A 23273-nucleotide genomic window follows, 5' to 3' on the forward strand; every position below is an offset into this window, starting at 1 on the left:
AACATCTGAGAGTCAACGGAGGTGAACACCACCCCCTTGCAGTCAGACACAACTCAACAACCTTGTCAAAGGGGGAACCTTTATCTTTATTGCTTCTTTTAATGCCACAAATGAAAAAGACATTCTGCTCTGAAGCTTCATAGGTCTCTATAGTGTGTGAGGGCACTCTCTGGTACCATCCTTCACCACAGAGCTGCCATGATTGTTCCTGAATTATGGCCACTATGGTCTGATTCTAGGCATGGTTAAGTTTCAATCCAACCAGAGAACTGGCTGGATTGCAAATACCAGTTTGGCTCATGGCCTTTGTAGTCAGAAAAGGCAGCTGTGTAGGGAGCCTCATTCTTTCAAACAAACTGGGCCTTCTTATTTTCCTCAAAGTGGAATCATTGGCTGCAGAAACTACAGATCCCAGAATCCCATGGCATTGAGCCATGACTGTTAAATCAGTGTCACACTGCATTATTTCTACAGGGCAGATGCATCATTAGAATATTTGAGTACATTGCCTTAAATGTGTTTATTCTGGATCATACATTTTAGGTTTTATTGAGTGAAAATACTGTTTTATTCATTGCTGTTTGAAGTCTTCACAATGAAAACAGCAACAAAAATGAATAAGTGCAAAGTCCCCCCCCCCCATTAAAGTATGTTCTTATGTTATTGAGTTGGTTGAATATTTTCCTACATAGGCAGCAATTATGCCAGTTTCATGTTTTAAAACAATGTTTTAAACTATGACAACTTTTTTTGCTTTGCTGTGCAAAATCCTATGTGTAAAAGGTGAAGGAAAATAAACATATTCTTTTTGCGTTAACTGACTTTCTTCATTCAGAATTTTTTTTACCTCATTATGTTTTTTCCTGATAAGTCAGAGAACAAAAAGCGTTTCTAGAAACAATTATCCCTACAGGTGATAAAGGCTGAACACTGAGAATATTCTAATCCAACATCCCTCTTTTTGAAATGATTCTGCTGGTTATTATGGATTCAAGGAAACTTTGCAGAATGATTAAACATGCTCACAGAAGTGAGTCTGCTCTTCAAAATGAGTCTGCTGCTCAATGAATAGACATTAGAGAGAGGGATAAAAGTGAAGTGTTGGGAAAGTATACATCTTTTAATTTTTTTGTTGTTCATTTCCCATTAACTTCTGTTAAGCAAGATGTTAGGTTTTTAAAAAGAGTCAGATACTATGGTGGGCTGGGCCATTATCTAAGCAAAATCACCAGAACACTTGAAGTGAGAGAACTATGATTTGTAGTCTTGTGATTTTAATTTTTAATAAGTAAAATAGTTGAAGGAAGAGGTGACTGAGTCTACAGCCCAGAAGATATACAACCTATGAGGCTTTATTACTGTGAGTGAACAATATACATACAAAAACAGAGAAAACATTTAGTTTAGAATGAGGAATTGATGACAATAACTTCTTACCTGTCTCTTCCTGTGGATTGAAGTGGGGAACAACAACAGATTAAAATAATCAGAGTGGACATGTAACCAGTTAAAAATGCATAACACAAGTTGAAAGAGCATGTAAACTCAATGCATATTAAAAACAACAAATTCAAACTCAGGGGTTGTCTGCATGGGCTAAATGGCCTGGCTTTCCCAAGAGCTGGTATCATCTAGTTTAGATGATACAGGATGAAGCCCCCTTGGTGGGATCAGGTTTGATCCCTCCAGTACAGATGTGGATCTGAAGGATTCAGTCTGACCCCAGGGTAAAGCGTCTTTACCGCACGGCAAAATAGTCCTGATTTTGTGAAGTCGAAGGCTTTCATGGCCAGCATCCATAGTTTTTTGTGGGTGTTTTGGGCTCTGTGGCCATGTTCTAGCAGAGTTTCTTTCTGACGTTTCGCCCGTCTCTGTTTGAAGCTGGTGAAACGTCAGAAAGAAACTCTGTGAGAACATGGCTACATAGCCTGAAAAACCCACAAAAAACTATAGTCCTGATTTTGTGAGGCATTTGTAAGAAACTCTGCTGCAAAACCAGGTGGTTCAGAAAGCCACCTAGGACTCCTTACCTTGCTGGCATGTGAATCATCTGAGAGGCCCCACAATTGCCCTGTGCAAACCATCTGAGAAGCCCCCCAATTGCCCTATTTGATGCAAAAATGTGGCGCCTGCAGCCAGGTACCCCCTATCCTTCTCAAATGGTTTGCCTGCCAGCAAGATAAGGAGGGCCCCGGGTCCTGGGTCTGTGCAGGGATGGGTGTGTGAACACCTACCTGTCCCTACGCTGACCCAGGAATTAACCTGGATGAATACCTGGGAAAGGATATCCTGTCCCATCTGCTCAGGACTCAAAAAACACATTATTTAAACTTGATCTGTATAGGTCTGCCGGAAGAGACTAGTCTTTACTGCTGTTCCAAACTCAGACAGTGTATACAGTTGACAAAGCAATCTGGGAGTGTAGAAAAAATTCAGCTGCTTCCTTTCTTCCAACTGAACTGTGCTAACATTCTCCCAAGGAAAGTATTCTTCATAGGATACTGCTTATAACTTATATAAAATGCAGGTGTTGATAAACATCAAATATCACACGTGTGACCATAGTACACAAGTCTGCAGTCTGCATGTTGCTTTCTATGTTGAAATGCTTTCAATGTTGGGTTTTTGTTACATTTTAAAACATGATTGACTTCATTTCAACAACTAGGACACTTGAAATGTATATAATTTTCAGACAGTCAGCCTTGGCATTACAAGAATCCAACAACATCAGCCAATGCAAGTGTATTCAGTGTTATTAGTGATTTTGCTTTCCAGACATCTCTTTTAGAAGGTTTAATTTACTTTCAAGTGTAAGTTGAATTCCAATCTGTTTCTGTACAACCACACATTCACAGACACAATAGCATTTTTATACAGCATTAATTTGTATTTATGTATTCATTCCTAATACAGATGAATAAGCACAGTTCCTACAGTTTGAAGTCTAATCTCTATGTTTTCATCTGTGGCACCATTCGTATTTTGATCTGGTGGTGGCTGGCAGAGTTGATGATTCACCTGATGTATATGCATGCAATATGCAGTCGTCCTTCACATCTGGAAAGAGCAACTTACTGGACCTTAGGTTAGTATCTGTATGAATATGTGTGTAAATATTACACAGGAGAGACATGGTAGTTGTCATTTCTACTTTACAGAATGACAAGGTACAAATTATGTTTGTCTATGGTTGGTTTCAAAACATTTATGCACTTTAACATTTCAAAACTTTTTCTTTTCATATGGTTTTTCCCTATATGCATTCTTAATGTGTATGTCCTCAAGTAGGCTGAAACTGATTAAGATTTAGAAAGCTAGGATCCAGATTATTTGAAGGACCATATTCTCTCATATGAACCTGCCCATTTTGTGAGATCTTCTGGGGAGGCCCTACTGTCTGTCCGACTGTATTAACATACTTGTCTTATTGTTTGCAAATTCCATCCACTTTGTTGTATAGCAATGATGAATGTGCATAGAAAAAGGATTTGGAAGGGTCTGGAGCACAATGCAATGTGGGTCAGTGCTTGAATAGGAAACAGCTTGCATGCCACATACCTGCCTTGCACGCCACATGCCTGCCATGCATGCCATTTAGCAGATCAAGTGAATAGCTCCTGGGAGAGAAGATGGGATACAAAAATAATAAATAACCTGATAGACATTTTAGCTGAGGAAGTAGATTGACCAGTCATACATCTTATAGCCAATCCAAGGATCAAGAATCCAAAAAAGCCCAAAACACATGAGGTTGGCAATCAGTTGTCTGCAATGAAGAGTTGTCTCTGCTTCTAGAAGATTTATAGTTGGCTAACTTTGGCAGCCATGTAGCTCATTGTGTGGCATTTGGTATTTGAGCTGGTGTAATTCACGGGGTCTCTAGAAGTCAACATGCAATTTGAAGGTGCACACACAAATACCCTAAAGGCATCAGATCCCATCAAATCTGGGAAGCTAAGCAGGGTCAGGCCTGGTTATTATTTGGATGTGAGACTGCCAATGAATAATAGGTTCTGCAGGATATCTTTAAGAGGAAGAAACTGGCAATATTCACCTCTGAATATTCCTGAGTATTTCTTGCCTAAGAAAACCCTTTGAAATTCATGGGGTCACCATAACTAGATAGTGACCTGAAGGCACATCCACTCTCTTACATACGTAGTATGGTTAGCTGTTTTAATGTTTTTTTACTCTTAAATAGTTTTAACTATGCTGTTTTAATATTAATATTAAGTTTTAATATTAACATTATTTCTTCACTTTTGTAATTAATGTTTTAGTTTCAGCCTTTTAAATTATTGTATGCTACCTTGAATCCCATTATGGGAAAAAGGTGGGATATAAATTCAGTCAATGTGTCAATCAATCAATATGAGCTTGACTTGCTGTTGTTGTACAAAGGAAAGAGGTCTTTCCTCTGCATCCACCTGATGTGGCTGAAGATGGGCCTCTTGTGCAGAGGGGCTACATTGACTGTATCTGCTCATGGTAGTTTAGGCTGTTGGGGAAAGTTTGACTTGTGGAGATGTAGGCTTCTCCTGGTATAGAATCATAGAATAATGTGTTGGAAGAGACCACAAGGGCCATCCAGTCCAACCCACTGTCATGCAGGAACACAAAATTATACCTCTGTCAAATTTCCTTGGATGCCACAGACTGCGTTATGACAGTGTGTATGAAACAGCTCATTGGGGAATTTGGGAAATTGTATTCAGACCAACAAAATTGTCTGCCAAATAGGTTTTGCTGTCTTTAACTGTCTTTGCTGGAGTTGACCTTGGGCTGTTTTTGCTGGCTGCCAGCAACTATTGATCTCAATAACTGAAATTAATTTTGGGCCAGTAATTTGAAACAAAATGCATATTCATATGATGGAACAATATTTGAAATTGGTGCTGGCTCATGAAACATTTTAAACCCAGTGAACTCTTTCCAGATTGTGTATATAAGGCTTTTGTTTTGCTTTTAACAAAGATAAATAGAAGTTGGAGAAGGTTAAAAACAAAGGCAAATGGCTAATGTTAATCATTAAGCACAGCTGCATCATCATGGTTGCAAACACCTGAGTACATAATTTATTTTGAACAGAAATGAACATGGGTTATTTTAAGATGAACAAAGTGGGGAAGAGTGGCCATCTTTCCAAGATCTTAACTGAAGATGTAGATGTTGGCTGATGTAAGAATGTAACATTCCTAAGATTTTGCTGGAAAAGTTCTTTGTATCTTACTTATGGCTGACTCATGGTCGAGTGAAAGAAAGGTCTCTTTTAGTGGCTGCCCCAAAACAGTGGAATATATTATCCCATCAGATTCAGAATTGGGCTGAGGGTAGGAATCATGGAGCCTCCAGAGCTTATTGGACAACATAACAGCCTGAGCTAGCATAGCCAATGATGCGAGTTGCAGTCCAACAATATCTGCAGGGTGAGATCATTTAATATCATTAGACCTTCTGTGTTAACCCCCCCCCCAACTATCTTAAAATGTTTTACTCTAGCAAGCATTTCTGTTGCATTACAGAAAAACTGTAGCAGTAAAGAAACAAATGGTGACGTTAAACATTATTATAGGAAGAAGAGATACATGTTTCAGCAATTTTAAATTGCCTGGCAAAACCAGCAATTTTCTGGCTGTAAAACAGCAATCTCAGCACTAGGTAATCCTTGTTTAGGCCTAGTGACAACATCATTTCTGGGTATGGGTTACCTTCTGTGGCTGTGCTTCATGAAAAAGAGTAGCATTTTTGGGAGAAGGATATGATGGATAAACTTAGGCATGACATTAATCATTTTGGTTCCATTAACTTCTTTGTATACAAATAGCAGCTGAGAGGGGACTAAACAGTTTTGGTTTGTATAGGTGGGAAGTGAGAGTTTAAATATTTGTCTACAACCAATACCTTGGTTAAAAAAAATATCTGTATGAAGCTGCTGTCAAATGAGGCTCTCTGTTATAGGACTGTAATTCTCTAATTTTGTTCTGAAGAATGCACTAACGAGTTTTAGCAATTTTCTGCTGTGGGAAAAACTTTCAGAGTCATGCAGTTTTTGAAGACCAGTCTCAGTTTGGGAATTATTCTGTGCAAAATTCACATATAGTATTTTTTGTTAGATTGTAAGCCTGAGGGCAGGGAACCGTCCAATTAATAAGATTGTATGTACAGGGCTGTGTAAATTTACAGTGCTTTATAAATAAAGGTTAATAATAATAATAATAATAATAATAATAACAAACAGCATTTTGTGTGCAGGAAAATAATATTTCTGTGCATGCTGTTTTCTGCATAGAAAGTGCTGTAGTTGGAAACTTATTCCATGCAAAATTTTCAGCTGGCTTTATATCACAGAAAACAGCATTTTCTGCATAGAAAATAGCATGTCCTCCACAACAAACCAGTATTTTCTGCTATTTTCTGTGCAGAGTATAGGTCTCTGCTAGAAATGCAAAAATCAACTTTGGAGGGGCAAGTTTTGGGCAGGGACTGTAACAGAAGAAGCAAGAGTCAAATAGTTAAACTTGTTACAATTTAGATCAGGATGAAATTTGATAATTTCCTAAATGTTATTAAATTTGATATTGCTTACCATTCGAGAAATGCTGATGGGAAGAAATACAGCACTTGGAAAGTTCCCACATATCTTGTCTCTTCTATCAAGCAAGACTTGAAAATCAGTCCCCAAACTCCAGCAGGCAATATTTTTTTATTTCTTAATTCCTGGTATCTAATCCATCAATTTGTGCTGTCTTGTCCTTCTTTCTCAAAGAGTTATTCAAAATGAAACAGTCCTGGCAAACCTACAACTGCACAGTTGTTCTTCAGAAAGTTGTGAAGTTCTGTGTGAGTCTGTTGAATATGTACAGTTTTTAAACTTTTCTGTCATTTAGGGAAAAAAAAAAAGAAAAAATGTTGAATGTTTTGATACTGTGGGAAGAAATACCAATGCTTTTTCCTTGACAATTGTTGAGAAGTGGAAAATCAAGTAGTTCTAAACTTAAATTTACACATTTTTTAATAAAAATGCACAGTAATTGTTTTTACACAATTAACATCATACCTCATTTTGCCCTGGGTCCCTCAATGCTATGCATAACTTTTCTTTTCAGGGAGAACTGTTTTGCTCAGTTTTTTCTTTTAAATATGAGAGAGTTTCTGAGTCCCTGACCTATGATTTTTAGTAGTACAGTGGCTGAAATGGTTGTGTCACATGCAGCTTTTGCACTCTTGAGTCAGCTCTAAACAGATGAAAACAGAAGCTCAAAAGGATCATACTAAAGCACAGCAATTTCAGCGCATAGGATGATAAATGTTTTTTATCTGCATGGAATTTGGAACCGGAGGAAATTTGGCCAATTTACAGTTCCTTTTCTTTCAGATGGCAGAGCACCACATGCCATATATATTTAATTGCCCAGGTTCAGTATGTGGCATCTCCAGTAAAATATCTTTACAACCTGTGATCAACAGGCTGCATGTGGCATCTGCCTATTTTGAAGAACTTTCCCACCACTAAAAAGTATTTGTTTTGCTTGTCTGTGCATTTTAAAAAACAAACCTCTGCTTCCATGAGCACTGATTCTTCTTTAAAGCAAGAAATGTTAATTTAGTGAGAAATAATGGGGTGGGTGGGAAGTAAGATTGTTTCCAAAAAATAATGGGAAAAAGGAAAGTTACTCATTAGCAATGGTGGAGTGGACCCAGGGCTTGCAAGTCTAATACCTCAGGACTTTTTGGTTAGCAGGGACTAGGAACTCATCTGCCCTTATTCCTTCCATGTATAGCTGGAGATGGATGGGAAGTGTATTGTTATGAGCAGTCCCTGTTGTATTCCAAAGTAATTTGGCTTGGTCTTCAGCGAGCAAGATACATTAACCCGATAAAAGACCTGCTTGTGATAGAGATTAAAACTGTATTTTAAAAATAAATTAGAGCAAGAGAACCAACTCCAATTTGGGCTCTCGTCAGCAGCATTGCTGTGAGGGACTGTAGGACGGGGGCCTGCACTTCAAAATTCACTACAACATTCCTGTTTTATTACACTGTGAACTGTAACACCATTATTCATCCTTAATTTTTTTAAATCCATTATATACTTGTCACTTTCAAAAGGTACCAGTCTTGACTTGTAATGTGTTATTTTTGAACACGGTGTAGCACATAGAATCACAGAATCATAGACTTGGAAGAGACCCCAAGGGCATCAAGTCCAACCCCTGCCATGCAGCAACACAGAATCAAAGCACCCCCGACAGATGGCCATCCAGCCTCTGTTTAAAGTTCTCCAAACAAGGAGATGCCATCATACTCCAAGGCAGCATATTCCACTGTAGAACAGCACTTACTATCAGGGAGTTCTTCTGAATGTTTTGGTAGAATCACTTTCCCTGTGGTTAGCATTCCAAAAGTTATAGGAACGTAGTACAAACCAGGCTGCTCCCTAGGAGTATCCAGTGTCTGGTCCCAGAGGATGGACCTGACTGAAAGCATCAGGTTAACCTGATGGCTCATCTGATGGCCATCTTGTAGGGTAATTTCAAGTTTCCTAAGGCTTCAGCCTTTGTCCAGGAAACAAAAATATTTAAATGTTAAAAAAAAAAAAAAAAAAAAATGTAAAAGCCAAGCCTCTTAGGGTCTAGCTTTAAATCAGCAGAGTAGCAGAAATGTGCCTTTGTCTGTATTGAAATTAGACCATTTCAAAATAACACAAAATAACACTAAAACAAGTAAAACACACTATAAAATCCTATAGGAATTCTAAAGCCAATAGAAAAGAACTAAAATGTAATAACACGGATTCTAAAATGTATATAGAATACTGTGCCTTTGTAAAACTATGCTCCACTAAGAATTGAGACTGAAACAACACAAGTAGCTTATACAACGGTTTGCTAATGGCATTAATCTATATTTACATAAAAGCTATATCCGAATCTAGCTAGTGAATAGTTCAGGTAAAGAGAAATCTTTATTTCCTATCTTTCCAAAGAAAATTGAGAGAAGAGGAAGATGGAAGACATGCAGTTCAGTTGAAAATCTTTGAGAGTGTCAGTTAATTCCAAAGTGGCAGTGATCTAAATCACATGGTTAGTTTGAAAGAGAGAGAGGGGAGAGTTTGCATGAAGGAATTCTATCTATCTAAGGAGGGGGAAAGAGAATGCAAAAATGTTCCAACACATCTGCACACAGAGCCAAAGATTTCTACTTCCAGTCTAGGTGGCTCCCTTCATTACATTTGATTGGATCTTTCTGAGATGCTGGCTTGGATGGAGAAGAATGCTTTGTTTGGTTCACAGTTTACTGGAAACCTATCTAATTTGCAGCGCATGAACCAATATGTTAAGTGAAACACAGTCACCACTTTAACAACCACACTTTTCTGAATTTTGCAGTACAGTTAGTGAAGCCTCCCCCGCCCCCTTCAAAATAATAATCATGCTTTGGGGAGGTGGGTAATAGCAGCTGACAGCATCTCAGTGTTTTAAACTTACTTTGATGTCTCCAATTTTATCTTTGTTCTTAGCTTCATAGCCTTCTGGCTTTCATGCCACAGTTTAGTCTTTTTCTCAAGCCATCTCTGAAACCAGTGGATACACTCATTAAAGTCAGTGTGCTGCAAATTCAACAGAGTGCATATCTTTCTGTTTTGATAAGAACTGGGGATCAATGGCCTTGAGGAGGAAAATGGAGGGGGAGGAGGGAAAAGCTAAAAGTGTCTAATTGAATTGAGTTTTCAGGATGACACTGTTTGAAGCATCTAGAGGCATTTTGGCTTTGATGATTTTAAATTATCTTAATGAAGAGGAAGCAAAGGATTTTAGCTGAATTAGCTATTATACCTTGCAGTAGTAGGCTTACATTGCTACATCTGCCTGGATTCAGTTTGCTTGGAGTGATAAGGTCTTATTGTCAGTGGTTGATTTTCTGTTGCATATTCACAGACTTTTACTAATTTTATGGGCTTTTATAGGCTGTCTGATCCTCAAACTAAGCAGGGGCAGCTCTGGTTAGTACTTGGATGGGATACCGCTATTGCATACCAGGTGTAGGCTATATTTCAGAGGAAGGGATTGGCAAAACCACTTCTGAGTATTCCATGCCCAAGAAAACCCTGTGGAATTCATTGGATTGGTATAAGTCAAATGGTGACTTGAAGGCACAAGCACAAACACATAGGCCCATGGACTAAAAAAGTGGTTTCACTCCATTTTGAGCCTCACCTGTTCCTATAATGCACAAGGTCAAAACTAGAGGAAACTGGAATGAAGCTCTGCTCTGGAGCAAAAAACAGTAGCAGAATAATCCCTGGTTTGCTCTGCACCATCATGGAAAGTGTATGTGTCTGAAAATTATAAATTTGTTATTGTTGTAAACTGCCTTCAAGTTGGTCTGACTCATGGCAGTCCTGTGAATGAGAAACATTTCCAAGATTCCTTGTCCTCCATTGCTCTGCTCAGGTCCTGTAAATTTATACCCATGATCTCCCTAATTGAGTCTATCCATATAGCATGGAGTCTTCCTCTCTTACTGCCCTCCATCTTTCCTAACATTATTCTCTTTTCCAATGAGTAATGGCTTGTCATGATGTGTCCAACGTATGACAGCCTCAGTTTGATCATCTTAGCTTCAAGGGAGATTTCAGGCTTGATCTGTTCAAGGACCCATTTGTTTGTCTTTTTGGCTATCCTGTCCGTAGTATCCTCAGCACTCTTCTCAAGCACCACATCTCAAATTAATTGATTTCCTTCTTATCTGCTTTCTTCCCTGTCCATCTCTCACATCCTTAAACTACACATCTCACGATTCTATAGAATGTTGCTGTGGCACTTAAAGTGTAGTTGTAGCAAGATAATTGTGTGGTATGAAAAGGTTCTTACTGTATGACTGACTGTAATAGGGAAATATGCCTGCAAAAGTCACTACATTGGGGGAATATGATTGGCTAAAATATCTGTATTATACAACAATGCATATATTAAAAGAAATGTGCAGGAGAATGTACAGGAAAATACTGATGTAGGTCTTTTAAAAATTGCACTCTGATTGAATGCATGAATGGGATGAGATAGCAATAATTTAAGGCAAAAGAAAAAAGAAAGACCAAAAGAAATTAAAAAGTACAGATTCATTCATCTATTTTAAAGCAGCATTAAGGAAGAGAGTGCTGAGATTCATCACATATGAAAAAGAGCAATGACTAAGTAGCAGTGGAAACCTGTAGGTGATGAACACGGCAAAATCCATTATTCTGTTAGATTTGTAAGACAACTGAGGCTTTAACAAGAGAGGTGGACACTCTTAGGATACCGTAATTCAGATATTTTTCTAACCTTCATGTATGAGGATAAGAACTTGTATTCAATAAGTTATAAGGTAGATTTTGACCCCATTGGAATTCCAGTATACTGAAGATTGGCATTAGGGTTAGAGTCAGAGTTAGCATTAGTGGAAAGACTTTTTGTATATTTATTGTATTCTCTGCACCTGGTACGGATATCACTCTCCCTGCATTACTGAGCACCAGTGCTGCTGTTCTGTATCAAAGATCACAACCACTCCCCCTCCAAATCCCAGCATAAGACAATTTTGTTGCATTGTATGAGGAAAGAAAGGAAAGAAAGAAAGAAAGAAAGAAAGAAAGAAAGAAAGAAAGAAAGAAAGCAAGCCCCAGTGGCAAAAAGTAATATATTTATTAGGACAGTGATTCTCCCTGTTGTCTTTTCTCTGTACTCCCAACCCCCAAACATCCTAACTGTACATACCAAGTGGCTGTAACTTGGTGACATTATTTATAACTCTTCAGGTGGCCATGTTGATTGCCTGGTTCTCTGTGACCTCTGGAACATAGCATGACTCTTGGAGACTCAACTGTCCCATCTTAGTGCATGAGGATTATTCTATTATTTTTGGAAAGCTCATTGCTTCTATATAAGCCAATATTTGAAAACATTCTTGGAGAATCTGGAGGGCCTTAGAGTGGACCTTGGCATCTTCTGGGGTTTGGTTCCAAGATCCTTCATTGATACCAAAATCTGTGGATGCTCAAGTCCCATTAAACACAATGGCATAGTGAAATTGTGTCCCATACATAAAATGGCAAAATCAAGGTTTGCTTTTGAAATTTATATTATTTTTTAATATTTTTAAGCTGCGGATGGTTGAATCTGTGGATGAAAAAGCCATGGATATACAGGTTTGAGTGTATATTGCTCAACCAACATCAGATGGTGGTGGTGATGATGAAAACATTTCTCTCCTTCCCCATATCACAAGCTGTCAGAGTAGCATACAAGTAAAAGCAACGTAAACAAGTCAGAACAATTTAAACAATACAAATAATTTCAGTAGACTAAAAGCATACTAAACACGTTAAAAAGATAAAACAAGTTAAAAACATTAACACAGTCTAAAAATACGAATGTTAGCATTTTGAACATAAATAATTATGTTAGCATATATCTGTTAAGCTTTAGTAAATAGCCCTGCTTTAGTTAGAATCTAAATGAAACTAATGTTGTCACTAGTTGGGCCTCTAGGGGGAGGGTATTAAATAATTGAGGTACCACAACCGAGAAGGCCCTCTCCATCTTTCTCATCCCCAGTAGACTTCAGTCCTCAGACAGATGTGTGCATGTGTAATCTGATTTTATTTGAAGCCCAGCAGAAAGCAACAGTGGTTTATGGAAGATGTCACAGTAGTAATTCAAATATGTACTGACATCCAGAAGGATGCAGCTCTGTTACATGTTATCAGTGATGTCTCTAGGGTTGGCATCACCCGGTGCAGTAACTCATTGTGTCACCCCCCGCATAGCCCTCTTCTCATACCACAGCATACAGAATCCTCAGTTATGATGTTTGAACTAATGTTACTCATAAAGTACAATTCCTGTATATCACTGAATGTACAAACAAACAGCTTCATTTATATACCGTTTCATACTGAACTAACAGTGTCTAAGCAGTTTACAACTGTAAGCTAATTGTGCCCAACAATCTGGGTACTCATTTTAGCAACCTTGGAAGGATGCAAGCCTGAGTCGAGCTTGAGCCCTTTTGCTGGTATTGAACTCGCAACCTTGGGGTTTGTGGGTGAATGGCTGCAGTATAGGATTTAACCACTGCACCACCAGGACTTCTGTAATGGCAAAAGTTGTGAAATAAACAACTAGCAAAATTAAGATTATACCTTTACATTTCTATATCATAAGCACAACCTAAATGAATTTATATTTACATAATTGTATGTGATTAAATTGAAAATTTGGTAATTGAAAATTTGGGGAGCAGTGGTGTCACTCCCAACATAGGGTGGGGAGGAAGGGGCAGCGCGTCCCATAGGGACTAATGGGGCGCACACCCATGGCGTGTGCGCGCCACTGTGTCGCCACATGCACGAGCCCCATTCATTTAAACGGGGCTCAAGCATATGTGTAAAGCAAGGGCACACTGTATAACAGTAGAAGCCGGAAGGTGGTGGTAAATTCCATGAATTTTTCCTCAGATGAACAACAGTAGAAGGGATTTCTAAATGGTCTATGCGAGTTGATGCTAATCATAGTGTAAGACATTAACGGTATGTGTCAGTTTTCTTTTATGTGATGCAGAAATACTTAATTGCCTACCAAATATAGATAATTATGCTTTGGAGTCCAGACCTTTTGAATCTAGGAATGAAAATGAAGTACTATATTACTTTTTTGGGAAGCAGCAATTTTGACCCAGATATGTATATCCTTTACAAATTGATACATAGTGTCTCATTTTCAGTAATGGCTTGTGAATCTGTTTCAAAATATAGCTGCATTTTTTCAGGTCTGCAAAATGTTGATGCTTAGTTTTAAACCCTTTTTTGGCAGTACTGCAAGACTGTCTCTGCTGTATCTCATGCTGGCAGTGTGCATCAGCACAGAACTGATGAGGTGACAAATACGTATACAAATAGTGCTTAAAAAGTAGTGGCTTTGCTTGTAGCATCAATATTCAATTATTCTAGCAGCAAAATAGGCATCTTTTTCAGCATTGAAGGCAGTCTTGGAAACAGCTAACTGATGGTTGCATCTACTTTAGCTCATTTGCATCAAACAGACATGAATATGATGAGCAATTTGTACCCTTACTTTTGTGGAGATATATCTGTGGCATGTTTCAGAGATGCAGTTCCATTTCTTGGTCTTAGCAATATCAGTTTATTAGCCCAAGCAAGGAATTTATGCTTTTTCTGAATATTTTCAAGCTGTGGATGCTTGAATCCGTGGATAAGTAGGGCCAGCTGTATTTTGGCATTGAATTAGATCTAATATTTCAAATAATAGCAATTTCAACTACATTTCTATACTGCTTATCAGTGAACTAGTACTCCCTAAGCGGTTTACAATGTGTAGGCCAATTGCACCTAACAAGTTGGTTACTCATTTTACCGATCTATGAAAGGATGGAAGGCTGAGTGGACCTTAGAGCTCTGACTGGCATCAAACTGACAACCTTGTGGCTGCAGTACTGGCATTGAACCACTGCATCACCAGTGCAAAGGTGATTAAAATAAAGAATGCCTCTTAAAACACATAGATGTTTATCACACTATACCCTTAAAGTGCCACAATTCCAGTTTGACTCCTCTAGCTGCCTCCTGTTGCATTCTGGGATTGGCAGTTTTAAGGAGGGGTATTTAGAATTCTCAGGCAGATTCTCTGCCTGAGAATTCTAAATACCCCTCCTTAAAACTGCAAATCTCAGAATGCAACAGGAGGCAGCTAGAGGAGTCAAACTGGAATTGTGGAACTTTAAGGGTATAGTGTGATAAACATCATAGTAAAAGAAAATTGCTATCTTGTTCTTTATGTCCCATTATTTTGGGGCTGAAGTCATTTTTTTAAAAAAATATTGTTATCCCTCTTGTTGGTTTGGCCTTAGGTGGGGCTTTGAAAAGTTCATTTTAAAGACTGCCATTCCCTGAATCTCCCAACTAGCATTCAGGGGAGGGTGACACACTGTATTTTCAAGTTTTGACCCAAGGCATGCCATCTCTCAGGGCCAAACTTGATGTGCCACTGAATTCATTTTTGAATTTAACATGACAGTTTTGAACAATTCAGCTAAGCATCCACTGAGCATGAGTGTATTTTCTTTATGAAATTACATAAGAAGAAAATTAAATATTTTCTTTCCATACTCTATTCCTGATGAAAAGCCCTCTTCTGAGTGTTATTTCCACTAGTGCTAATCTGGAATTTCTTCCAAAAAGAAGATACTAGTTATGGAAATAATATTCAAAAATCTGTATTTAAAAATATTGGTTAAAAAGAGGGTTTTTTTGAGTACTGAGAAACTGTGATGAGAAGACTCCTGGGTTTATGAGAATCTTTACAGTTCAGATCTATTCTGTGCAAAATTTGCATGTGTTTGTTTTGCATAGAAATATCCTGGAATTTATAGTTTTGAGAGGGGCCTTAAGAATTTTTGGACAGAGAATGCTAGTGCTTCACTAAACTATAAACCCTAAAATACCATAAGATGGTGCCATAGCAGTTCAAGTAGAATCAGCATGCTTTAATTCTGTAGCGTGAAAAAGCCTAGGATTTATTATCGATGCACAAAGCTTAGGTTTGAACAAATGAAATTCTAGAAATACCTTGAAAGCGTCTTTAAAAATGTAACCAGTTTGTACTGAAATAGAAATATTTAACAGTAACACTTTGTTTTCATCCAAATTAGCTGAGACCCATCAACAAATATTTTGTTTATCTGTGCTGTATTCTGTTTGCAATACAACAGATTTCAAGACTGAAATCCAGATGGCTGATGCTGCTAGAAGCTATGTTTCTACTCTCTTAGTCACTCAGTCTCATAAAGATAACTGCAAATTTATTGAGTGAATACTGGTGAGTGAGCTTTGTTGCTGTTGTTGTTAACTGCCCTTGAGTTGACCCCTGCTCATGATGATCCTGTGGATGAGACATCTCCAAGAACCCCTGTCCTCCACTGCTCTCTTCAGATCGTGTAAATTCAGGCCCATGAACTCTATGATTGAGTCTATCCATCTGGTGTGTGGTCTTCCTCTGTTTCTACTACCCTTTATCTTTCCTAGCATTATTATCTTTTTCTAGTGAGTCATACCTTTTCATGATAAAACCAAAATACGAGAACCTGAACATGGTCTTCTTGGCTTCCAGGGAGAGTTCAAGCTTGATGTGTTCAGTGACCCATTTGTTTGACTTTTAGACTGTCTATGGTATCCTCAGCACTCTTCTCCACATCACATCTCAAATGAGTTGATTTTCTTGTTATTGGCTTTCTTCACTGTCTGGTTCTCACATTTGATGGGGAATACTATGGCTTGGATAATTTTAACTTTAATGCCCAGGTGTATGTCTTTACACTTTGGGATCTTTCTAGTTCTTTCATAGCAGCCCTTCTAATTCCTAGACTTTTTCTGATCTCTTGACTGTAATCTCTGTTCTGAACAATGTTTGACTCAGGGATGGGAACTCTGAACTATTTTGATTTCTTCATTGTCCAGGTTGAATGTATGTAGTTCCTCCATGATCGTTACAGTAATAGTAATCCAAAAGGCAGAAATTCAGTGAGTATCCAGTGGTTTGAAGATTCCTTTTACTTCTTAAATCCAAATATTTATATAGATAAAGATATACTTAGAAAAGGAAGTGTGATTGTAACTTAGTGTCCATCGGGCTCACAGACAGTGGGAAGAACCAATGACTTTGTCCCTCAGTCTCCTCCCACCTTTGGTCCTGGTTGACTGTAATATATTCCAGGAGTTCTGCAGGTTTACAGATCTTCGTGGGCACACTCTTTGTTCCCCCCCTTTCCCAGGATAGAGACACACTGGACAGAATTTGTCTCTGAACCTGTGCTTATTGCCATTTCTACTCTCTCCTCCAGCATGGAGAAGGTATCAGCGGGCCATGTTCCCCACTAGAAACACTTTCAGTGTCAATATCCGGGTATTTCAAATATCTGTAAATGTTTTACAACATACATTTCCAAAAACTACTACTACTTCTTTTTTTTCAAATCTGGATTCAGAATGGCACAGTGACCCAGGAAGACTTCCCAAATCTTCTCTAGCTAGAAAATAATTTACATGGAAAAGAGCCTTATATAGTGGGCCCTTGGTAGTGGGGTTTGGTTCCAGGACCCCCCCCCCCCCCCCGTGGATAACAAAATCCGTGGATACTCAAGTCCCATTCAATATAATGACACAATAAAATGGTGCCCTTTATATGAAATGGCAAAATCAAGGTTTGCTTTTCTGGAATTTATATTTTTGGGGAATTTTTTCAAGCTGTGGATGCTTGAATCCATGGATACACAGGGCTGACTATATTACTATATGCACCATTTAAACTTTCCTTTTAATGTTACGCAGGGTTGTAGCATAGCAGCAAATTTAATACCAGTATATGCTGCAGCTACTGGCTGGCTACTCTGTTTTCATCTTCACCATCTGTTGGGATGCAAAGTTCCCCATGGCTGGTTAATTGGGATAGTCTGCTTCTGGCTCCGATGCTTAGCTGCAGATAATTTTCTTTCACAGCAGCAGGAAGAGAGCTCCAAGGGCATTCACAGTGATCTAAATCTCCTTTTCACATAACATCACTTCTTGTTACAGGGGAGCATATTGTAAATAGTGCATTTCAAGGCTGTTTTAAAGTTCTTGCTCGATCTGAGGAAACTTTTCTCCCTATAGAAGTGGATCCCAACCAATCAACTCCTTTGGGAGACCTTTGTTGACATCCTGTCAGTGACATATGCAAAGGTGGAAGCTATGTATGTCCTTTTATGGTCATTGCAAATGGAGTTATTCAGCATCTCCATTCACAGCAACCTTCTGTACTCTTTACTTACAATCCTGCAGCTGGATCCTTCCCTTAGTCATTTATAGCAATAGCAATACAATTCTATATTGCTTATTAGTGCACTTAAGCACTCCCAAAGTGTTTTAAAATGTGTAGGCTAATTGCCCCCAACAAGCTGGGCATTCATTTCAGTGATGTATGGAAGAATGCAAGGATGAGTGGACCCTGCAGCCCTGCCTGGGATTGAACTCACAACCTTGTGGCTGTGAATGGCTGCAGCACCAGCATTTAACCTTTGTGCCACCAGCGCTCCTTTAATTTAAATTAATTTGGCAGCCAGAGGTGGCCAAACAGCATCCAGTTGTGTTCCTGTGCTGTATGCACAGAGAAGCCTCCATCCTTCTGGACCTGGTTGTCATTTTCCTGCATGTGGCTACAGGAACACAGCCAGATGCTGCCTGACTACTTCCCCATCCTCCTCTGGCTACTAAATGGTCGTGGAAGGATTGCAACCTAGCTGTAGGATTGTAAGTACACAGCACACGGAGAAAGTGGCACTATACCTAGTGGAGCTTTACATCTTGTCAGTGTAGGGTTATCAAACCTCAGGACCTGGCCCTGAGTCTCTAGTTTTGGTCGGTCATCTCTAGGCGGGGAACAAGGGTACAAATTCACCAGGTTTGCTGGTCAAAACTCCAGGCAAGAGGAAAGGGCTGTGCGCAGAACTCCTGCTCAGTGAGTAAATCAGTAGCTGGATACAATTTAATTGGTTGGTAGCTGCAACTTGCAACCACTTTCCAAGGCATCCATGTATTCACTCCTTCCTTCCTTCCTTCCTTCCTTCCTAGTCATTGTGGTGCCAGGACTCACTCTCCACTCTACTTTTCACCCACCTTCTGGCTAGGAGCAAGTAGACTAAGTTATGCATTCCTTATCCCACAAAAAGAAATTATCCCATCATAGAATCATAGAGTTAGAAGAGACCACAAGGGTCATCCAGTCCAACCCCCTGCCATGCAGGAAATTACAATCAAAGCATCCCTGACACATGGCCATCCAGCTTCTGTTTAAATACCTCCAAAGATGGAGACTCCACCACACTCCAAGGAAATGTGTCAAACAGCTCTTACTGTCAGGAAGTTCCTCTTAATGTTGAGGTGGAATTTCTTTACCTGTAGCTTGCATCCATTGTTCTGGGTCCTATTCTCCGGAGCAACAAAAAACAAGCTTGCTCCATCCTCAGTATGACATCCCTTCAAATATTTAAACAAGGCTATCCTATCATTTCTTAATCTTCTCTTCTCCAGGCTAAACATCCCCAACTCCCCAAGTCTCTTCTCACAAGGCATGGTTTCTAGACCCTTCACCATTTTGGGTGCCTCCTTTGGACATACTCCAGTTTCTCAAAATTCTTCATTTCACCTTGATCTGGGAACAGTACTTTTGCTATGATTTCTGTCATAACTTCTAAAAAGGAAAATATATTCTCTCTCTCTCTCTCTTCCCTGCTTTTTGTTTGAATGACAAGCTCTGAACAACTGTGGTTGGTACTTAATGGACCACACGTAACAATATCATCAGGGGCCCATCTCCAAGTCTGAGGTTTGGACTGAGGATAATTCTGAACTGGCAACCCTAAGTTAGTACAATATATGACCATTTATCCATTGTGTAAAACTGTTAGTGTAATGTGCTCCCTGAGGAAGTTTGGTGAAAGTGATAGTGACTGGTCTCAGGTAGGAACTGAAACATTCATGTGCTTATTAGTGCTTACTAGGCAAATGTTCACAGTACTACATTTTCTAGGAGCAAACCTTGTTGAACATAATGACACTTACTTATAAGCAAACAGATATAGGATTTTACTGCTAGGGCTTTAGCAATTTGACTGTAATGGCTATATTTAACTGTAATGGCTCTATATTGACCTTTATAATGCATTTAATTTGTGCTTTATGCTTTTATTTATTTCATAATCTCAAACATTCTCATAATGGTGACATGAAGTTTCTTGATGCTATTGCAGAGAGGCAGGATGGGTCATTTGCAAGAAGAAAATGCCATATATACTTATGTGTAAGTCAAATTTTTTGGATAAGAAATCGACCCCCTCAAAACTGGCTGAACTTATACATGGCTCTGTGCTGGAATAGGGACCCATCGTGAAAGCAGTGAGAAAAGGCAGAAATGAGCAGCTCCTCTGGATGGCCATCTGTTGGGGATGCTTTGATTTGGATTTCCTACATGGCAGGGGGTTGGACTGGATGGCCCGTGCGATCTCTTCCAACTCTATGATTCTATGATTCTTTTAGCATAGCATACTGCGGGCACACCTCATCCTTCAGGCTCCTCCATGTTGCTGCAGAACACCACTCGGGCTAAAAAAGAAGGGAGGGAAGGCTGCTTTTCTTTCTCCAGTTTCTGCAAGGGAGGGTGGCTACACTGCTTCCAAACCAAGAGGAGCTTCTCTTAACTTGTCACTGCCTTTGCAGTGGGTCCCTAATAGAGGCAGGTTGCTTTCCTTGCTCTACTCTCCCCACACTTTTCAGGCCACATTCACATTCTTTTTCCTCATTTATATTCCTTTCCCTATCTGTATTGTTATTGGTATTGTTGTGTGCCTTCAGATTGTTTCTCGATTATCGCGACTTTAAGGTGAACCTGTCATGCGTTTTTTTTTTTTTTTTGCATGTTTCTTCAGATGGGAATTTGCCATTGCCATCATCTGAGGCTGAGAGAGTGTGACTTGCCCAAGGTCACCCAATGGGTTTGTATTTTTATAGATATAGCCATTTTAAGATCAGCAACACCATTTACACACCTCACCATTGTTGGTGTGAACAGATCCTCTCCTTCTCTTTAGCTTTTCCTTTTTAAAATGAGGGGGAAATATTTCTTAAGTGCCCCTAAGATTTGTTCTCTACTTAACCATGGGTTATAGCAAAATCTATAATTGTGGTCCCCCAACTTGCCCATGATTTATGTTAGGTTGACTAATACACAAGTATATATAGTAAATTATCCTTTTTGTGCTTGTGATAACGGATAAGATTTGCTCACTAGATTATGTTGATCATGATATTGGAAGTTAAATATATAGCAAAAAACCACAACACATCTTTTCCTGGGCACCTCTGTTAGTGGCAGAAGCAGATGTTTTCAGCTGGCAAAGATTGGAGTAGCTATGGCAAGGAGGTAACTATTTCCCAATGCTGCTGTTTGCTAAAAAAAAAGCTTGTTAAACCCTAGCTCTTGAACTTTAAGTTGTTTCTGTAAGCTGATTGAATTGAAATTTAGAATACTGTTTCTTGAGACTCGGTTATCAGCACTTGAACAAAGGTCACTGAAACAGGTGAACATCATAATTCTCTGACAATAAGAGCAGCCTTGAATTAAATAAGTTTGGCTGAATTGCTAGATTAGTTATTAAAAGTTTAGCTTATTTAGTTTGTGACTCTTTCTACTAAACAGGAGAACTCTGGGGAAATTATATTAATAGTGAAACCTTTGAAAGAGAGATGTTTCAGATATAAAAAATTAAATATTTCCAGATAGCTTGGCAGTTTTCCTTGCTGCTAATCACAGAACTGGCCCAAGACAATTAGATGTTAAACGCAGAAAATTGAAATGGATGCCTCCAAAGTGTGTGTGTGTGTGTGTGTGTGTGTGTGTGTATGTAATCTTTTAAATATTTCTAAAATGGGGGGGGGGGGCGTCCCATTTAGGCCTTTTTCTGATGCAACATTTAGTTTTGAATTTATACACACACACAAACTTTGGGGAATATTATTCTTTTTAAACCTTGTTGTTGTTGTTGTTATGTCCTTTCAAATTGTTTTTGACTTATACCGACTCTAAGGCGAACTTATCATAGTGCTTTCTTGGCAAGATTTCTTCAGAGGGGGTTTGCCATTGCCTTTCCCTGAGGCTGGTCACCCAGTGGGTTTCATGGCTAAACTGGGAATCAAACCCTGGTTTCCAGAGTCATAGTCCAACACTCAAATCACTATGCCATCCTGGCTCTCTTTTAGTGTGAATCACTAGTAAATTGTTTAATCTTGGTGTATCTATGTCAGGGGTAGGCAACCTTTTTGAGCCGGGGGCCGGGTTGCTGTCTCTCAGACAACTCAGGGGGCTGAAGCTGGGGGGGTGGAGCTTCCACCTCCCAGGGGTGGGGCCGCATGCCAGGGGCGGAGCTTCCACCCTCCGGGGGTGGAGCCACACGTCGGGGGCGGAGCTTCCTCCGAAGCCCCGTGGGGTGGAGGAGACATGTGCCCGCCATCTCCTCCTCGGTCCCTTTCTGGCCAAACACCCCCAACCTGCATTCCAAAACACACACAACAGCACATTTGTGCATTTCACATGGCTTTACTTAACGTGGCCTCTTGCATATTTCAGAGGCTTATTCCATAACCAAACCCCTTGGGTTTAACACTTAGCATGGTGTAACATGGCTATGCATATTGAACATGTCAAGGTGGTTTCACTGTTCTTGGACCAAGTGTACTTCTCAGAAGTGTGTACTTGGTCAAGGGACTTCGATTTTTCTTCACTGTGCATGGGTTTGTAAAAATCACAACAATTTCATTGGCCTTGCCTCAGAGGCTTTCTGATGTCAATATCACCATTAAAGAACGAAAAACACACAGAAAAGGCACTTTGGAAAGTCACACTCTCTTGGCTTCTGAAACAGTGCGTCCATGCCTCTCAAGCTGACTCATATCATCATCATCATCATCATCATCATCATCATCACCACCACCACACTATCACTGTCAAAACAAGGGAGACTTGTTAGCATTAAAAGCACCCAAAACACACTTTGGAAGGTGACACTCTCTCGGCTTAAGAAACAGTGCCTGCATGCCTCTCAAGCTGACTCATATCATCATCATCATCATCATCATCATAATCACCATCACCACCACCACCACCGGCTGGGGCCGGTCCTGCCGCATCCGCGGGCCGCATCCGGCCCGTGGGCCGGGGGTTGCCAACCCCTGATCTATGTTATTATAGATTGTTTAAATTAGTTTTATGATAATCTAATAAGAAATCTTAAATAACCTAGAGATATTAATTAGGTGAGTTCTGATTTCCTTGTAAACTGTGTTGATTGTGGTTTTATTGTAAGTGTGAGATATATATAAATGTGCATTGATAATTGCAGTGATGATAATGCTTAACATTTTAACATTCAGAGCGTTTTCTGAGGTATTATTCACCTTCTGTCTCAATCCCAGATTAACCCTTTCTATACTACAATTGTGTTGTGTGGTTTTTTTTTTTTTTTTTTTTTTTTTTTTTTTTTGATGTCTTGTGAGTAATAGAAGATAGTTGAAGTATTGTATTTCATTAGCCCAGCTTTTGTCAATAAGTAACTTTTGGCAAATGAATCAGATGGAATTGTCTCAAGAGAAATTGAGAGAGAGAGAAAGAAAAAAAGACACCAAA

At 39.2% G+C, this 23273-nt stretch overlaps 1 protein-coding gene across 1 annotated transcript in view; it reads left to right on the forward strand.

Moving 5' to 3' along the window:
• Positions 1-23273, forward strand: part of HHAT (hedgehog acyltransferase) — a 271581-nt gene that overhangs the window by 55434 nt on the left and 192874 nt on the right. Inside the window, exon 7 of the mRNA XM_089528314.1 lies at positions 2917-3088. Coding sequence (XP_089384440.1) covers positions 2917-3088 — 172 coding nt within the window. The remainder of the gene's footprint in view (positions 1-2916; positions 3089-23273) is intronic.

The sequence above is a fragment of the Sceloporus occidentalis genome, unplaced genomic scaffold (genome assembly GCF_023333645.1).
Source record: "Sceloporus occidentalis isolate IW3139 unplaced genomic scaffold, rSceOcc1.0.p SCAF_6, whole genome shotgun sequence".
Taxonomy (NCBI): Eukaryota; Metazoa; Chordata; class Lepidosauria; order Squamata; family Phrynosomatidae; genus Sceloporus; species Sceloporus occidentalis.